The sequence below is a fragment of the Capsicum annuum genome, unplaced genomic scaffold (assembly GCF_002878395.1).
Source record: "Capsicum annuum cultivar UCD-10X-F1 unplaced genomic scaffold, UCD10Xv1.1 ctg76454, whole genome shotgun sequence".
In the NCBI taxonomy this organism is placed as follows: domain Eukaryota; kingdom Viridiplantae; phylum Streptophyta; class Magnoliopsida; order Solanales; family Solanaceae; genus Capsicum; species Capsicum annuum.
In genome coordinates this window covers 1-5,000 of record NW_025886757.1, presented here as the reverse complement: position 1 = coordinate 5,000, position 5,000 = coordinate 1, and the positions used below count along the sequence as shown (strand labels likewise).

General features: G+C 34.2%; 1 protein-coding gene across 2 annotated transcripts; it reads left to right on the top strand.

Annotated features, from left to right (window-relative positions):
- Window positions 1-1,058: 1,058 nt before the first annotated feature.
- LOC107874899 (peroxisome biogenesis protein 19-1) lies at window positions 1,059-4,927 on the top strand. 2 transcript variants are annotated; one of them, XM_016721606.2, is made up of 5 exons: window positions 1,059-1,393; window positions 1,606-1,654; window positions 1,759-2,050; window positions 3,687-4,003; window positions 4,757-4,927. In XM_016721606.2, exons 1-5 carry the CDS (start codon window positions 1,351-1,353, stop codon window positions 4,800-4,802), a joined length of 747 nt encoding a protein of 248 aa, XP_016577092.2. In that variant the 5' UTR covers window positions 1,059-1,350; the 3' UTR covers window positions 4,803-4,927. The 2 variants fall into 2 exon arrangements, with proteins under 2 accessions (XP_016577092.2, XP_016577093.2); XM_016721607.2 differs by lacking the exon at window positions 1,606-1,654.
- Window positions 4,928-5,000: the final 73 nt, after the last annotated feature.

Below are 5,000 nucleotides of genomic sequence, written 5' to 3'. Positions count from 1 at the left end.
CAAAATAAATTTTTAATAAATTATTTTCGTTCTCACTTAAAGAGAGTGAAACACACTCTCTTGTCATGCCAGCATTGGGGGCTAAAAATTTCATTCTAAAATAGTTCAAGGGAGTCATAGGACTCTCGCAAAGTATAAGTGTGTAGTTGGGATTTAGGGTAAAGGTTGGAGGGCTTTTGACCATTTTCTCTTTAGTCCATTAAAAGTGAAAATGAATTCCTAAAAAAAAAGTTCTCATGGCACTTATGAGTTATAGCGTGTTCAACATCGCCACATTATCTACATCAAACATATTTGATTCCTTACAAAAATAGTATTTTAATTATTTATATATTTTATAAATATTTTTGATATTTAAATATATATGATGGTCCAAATAGACTTTGAGTTTGGACTTTTTTATATTTTTAGTATTCTATTCTATTTTTAATCATTTTTTGTTTGGCCCACGGGCCAACGAACTTATACGGACCAAACTAAAAAGTCATGTTCTTAAATGGACTGTAAAAATCGTAGCCCAACCTTATCAAATTACAGACTGGATCGGGCTTGGCCCATATTGACGGGTCTAACAGAAATATTCATAATCGTATTAAATTTAAAAAAGAAAATAATTTGGCTATGAAAATAATTTTGGTTAGAATCAAGTAGGATTCTATTGCTATGAATATCCTTTTTTGGGTATATTATTGATATATTTTTTATAATTTTTAAAAAAGATTATTGTGATTAAATATCACTAAAATTACTTGATGGTGTAAAAAACTAATACACTAATGAGACATAAAATTTAAAATCATATATTATGTGATTTAGTTTCATGATTATCAAATTATGGAAAGTCCTTTGATAGTATAGCATCGTTAATTTTTTTTTTCCTCTCATTTTACCTCTACTTAACATTTAATAATTTTATTTTATCTTTTATCATATTTTTATAATAGTATTTCTCATGTCCTACTTTACTTATAGAATTTTATGTAATGATAAAAATAATTTAATTTGTTCACATATTATATTCATTAAACCATACAGTAATGCATAACAACCATGAAACAGAAATAAGGTTTCATGGAAATTAGATAACTGCAAAACCCTATTCCCGTTCATGATTTTTCCGCCAAAAAACATCAGTGTACCTTCCCCACAAGATTTACCTCACATACACTCTTCATAAATCTCATATTTTCTATCTTCCTATTCACAAAGATTGGATACTTCTAGTAATAGTGTTGTCTGAGTCGGCTTACATGCAACTCGACTAATTCTATCAATACCTGTCACTTTCCATCGGCAAGAGGTAATAGGTAGAAAGATTGGATTTTTATAGTGGCAATAGACCAAGAAACCATGGCTACTAACCAATCTGATGATTTAGACCAACTTCTTGACAGTAAGTAGCTTCACCTTTTTCTCCATTTTCAAGAATTCATAAAATTTCTTTGAATTAACTTGTTTCTTGCATGTAGAGTCAGTTGGTTTGGAGTGGATATAGTTTTAGTATTATTATTTTTAAAAAATGATCCGAAAGCAGCAGTTTTGGGGGAGTGTTTGAATTGTATTAAATTTGATTGGAAATTAATTCACCCTAGAGTTAATTTTTAGGTGCTTTGGATGATTTTGAGAGCCTCAATCTCACTTTTGCTTCTCAAAGGTCTCTTTCTGCTTTCTCTTGTGGCATATAAATTTTTGCTTCTGTTATATCCAATGGGGTGTGAATTTTGAGCTGTGATTAAAAAGGGTTGATTTTGAATGTAGAAATGGGGATAGAGAGGACAAGAATGAGAGTTCTTGTATGTCTACTGAGGTTCAAGGGCTTGGGATGTCTTTGCCTGACTTGAAAGCTAAGAAGAAGGGGAAGCAAAAGGCTACCAAGGAGGGAAAGGACTCGCAAGTCTCGGAAGCTCTTGATAAGCTTAGACAGCAGACTAGAGAGGCTGTTAAAGGATTGGAATCAGTGGCAGGGTCGAGACCGGGGGCAGAGAACTTTGGAAGTGATCCAATGATGGAGGATTGGCTCAAACAGTTTGAGGAGCTTGCTGGTTCTCAGGTATATTAAATACGGTTGTTGAATATTAATGTTTGTTTGTTTTTCGCTTTAGTTCTTCTTATCAAACAGTGAATATTGAAACTGCAAAATAGACATCTCTTTATGAAGCTTCATTGTTGAGTGTAAAGTCCATTTCTGGAAATTTGCAAAATGATTGAGACATTTGGTTCTCCTACATACTGGATGTTTGGGAAAGGGAAAGGGGTGATAAGGAAAGAGGACGGTAAATGTTAATATATTGATGCAGTTAAGAGAAAGAATTTTGCTTCATTACAGACATAATTAATATTTTCAGCCGACTGAATGATTGCTTCTATGCATGGAAACTTTTGGTAATGAATTGATATAGGATCTCAACATTTTCCAAATAATTCAAAACATTCTGCAGATTGTGGAAGTTGTTTTAGTCTTGTGTTCAGTTGGCCTGTTTAGTATGTTTGGACCAACATATAAGTTGCATAAATCGGTGCCAATTGCAGCTGTAAATGGCTGGATCTGTCCTTACCCAAAGAATAAAAAATTGCACATGTAGATCAGTGGACTAAGGAAGCTAAGTTAAACGTTTCAAGGAATAGATTTCATTAAATTGTTTGATCTTGACCAAATGCTCCAAAAGTAAAAAGCTGCCACCCTTTTAAAGACTCGTTGGAAGAATCTATCCAGAACATGCCCCTCTCAAAGCCTGTTACATTCTTAGGTCCCTTTTGAAAGCCTGTTACATTCTTAGGTCCCGTTTTCCCGCTACTTCGGTATTTCTCTGCTCAAGATTTTGGATTTTGCCATTAGTTATATGCTAGTTTACTTTCAATTGTAGCTGTTTTGACTATCTTTTTTTTATGGTATGGAAGCTGTTTTGGTTATTAACATCCAGTTTCGGGTAGATCTGTTTCGTCTTCTTGATTCCTCCTATTTAATAGTGTGAATGTAGTACAGTAATGAATCAGAAAGTGCTGAGACAGTTTTCTCCTTGGCTGGAGTTGGGGACAATATTGGAATGTTAATTACCATTAGTCTTTTAAAAAATAGAGGTGGACAATAGTTAACATGATGAAACATTTGAATGCGTTGAATGTAAAATTAGAAAAAATAGTTACTTACTAATTGACTGGGAGGCGAGGGAAGGGTTAACTTGTTACTATATGTGCTATTGTGGATTAAGGTGTTGTATGGTTAGGAATCTGCATTATTGGCTCGAGAGGGGCTTCTATGTCTATCATCCCTGAAACGTGTTCACAGTTTGGATTTGCATTTGACGTTTTGGTTACCTATAGTTTGAAAGCAATTCCTATTGCCTTATTCTTTTTCTTTTCCTCTTAAAAGTCAAAATTGTTCTATCAATTGCACCTCAGATACACAACTCGACTATTATACTAAGCTTCTAAAAATGTCCATTGAACTATCTAATACATAAAGAGAGATCTTCCTAGTTCTGTGCAACAAAAAGTTGAAATGAAATGTTTTAGTGAATAACTCCTAAAATTTTCAATTCCTTTGTTTCCTGCTCATTTTCTGTGATCATCTAGAATGTGCATGAAGGCGCGAAGCATACTCTCGAATGTATATCTTTTTCTTATATATTGCTTCTTCTCACTTGTTTGGAATGGATTTGTAACTATTTTGATTGATTAATTGCTAGGACATGGAATCTATTGTGGAGACCATGATGCAGCAGCTTCTTTCAAAGGAAATTCTTCACGAACCTATGAGAGAAATTGGAGAAAGATATCCAAAGTGGTTGGAAGACAATAAAGTCAAGTTAAGCAGTGAAGAATATGAACGTTACAGGCACCAGTATGAATTTATAAGAGATCTAAACAAGGTCTATGAAACTGACCCGAGCAACTTCAACAAAATTGTTGAGCTTATGCAGAAAATGCAAGAATGTGGACAGCCACCAAATGATATAGTGCAGGAACTTGCTCCAGACTTTGATATATCAACTCTTGGACAACTGTAAGTGCTCCAGTATCTTCAGACTTTCATTCAAAGTAAGCTGTCTGGGCATTGATTTATAGGTAGTACGTAAATGCAGGAATCATGCCCTTTTTCCTCTTTTTACATGGAGATTGTTGGCCTTTAAGGTGTTTGACCTATACATATTTTCCTAGAAGTTGGATGATGGACTCAAAGCATTTTTAGTCTGTCCCAAAAAGAATGTCGCCTTTTTATAACAACTCAGCTTTAAAATTCCCAAATCACCTTTAATGAAATAATTTATAGCCGCACAAATGTTTAAGGTTTGTTTTATATTCTTTACTTATTGGCTTTAACATTAGGGACAGCAAGCATTTACTCTTCTCCGCCACCCTCTCTCTTCCCCTCTCCTATAGAGTGCTAATAAAGTTCAAAATTTTCTTTGGACTGTATCCCATGTGACAACTATCCCAGCTTCAAAAACGAAAGTAGACGGATAGAGAACCTTGTGATGCATTATATGCCTAATGATATAAAAGGAAGGAAAAAAAATGACGGCATGCGTTAGATGCGGAAAATTCCTCAGTCTCTACCCCATTCTGATGATATCTGAATCTTTGATGCAAACACACACACACACGTTTCTTGGAAATGAGCCCTCTTCTTCAGTTGGAGACGTTATTGTTTTCATGTATATTACTGTTATCTGCATGATAATGGAATCCCTTAACTGCTTTGATGTTTAGCAGTATCATTAGTTGTGATTGAGCGGTTTTTCTTCTGGTTTTGCAGATCACAGGAGATGCTAGAGTCCCAACAGAACTGCTGTATTATGTGAATACACACTTGTTCAACTATCCTGCTGTATTATGGAACACAAGTTATTTTTTGCATGGAATTTGATTGTGAGGTTATTGCTCGTCTCATCTTTGCTAATAAGCATGAAGTGCATTCGTTTCTTTCTTTTTGGTGTTCATGTTGAATAATTTCATTACTTTCCATACATGTAATGCTTCGAAATTCTTGAGATGTGATA

Bases quoted from the DNA above. Each gene is read 5' to 3' on its own strand.
- LOC107874899 (XM_016721606.2), top strand. From the start codon at position 1,351: ATGGCTACTAACCAATCTGATGATTTAGACCAACTTCTTGACA. The intron at 2,051-3,686 runs GTATATTAAATA...ATTAATTGCTAG, and splicing joins AGGAGCTTGCTGGTTCTCAG to GACATGGAATCTATTGTGGA. The intron at 4,004-4,756 runs GTAAGTGCTCCA...CTGGTTTTGCAG, and splicing joins ATATCAACTCTTGGACAACT to ATCACAGGAGATGCTAGAGT.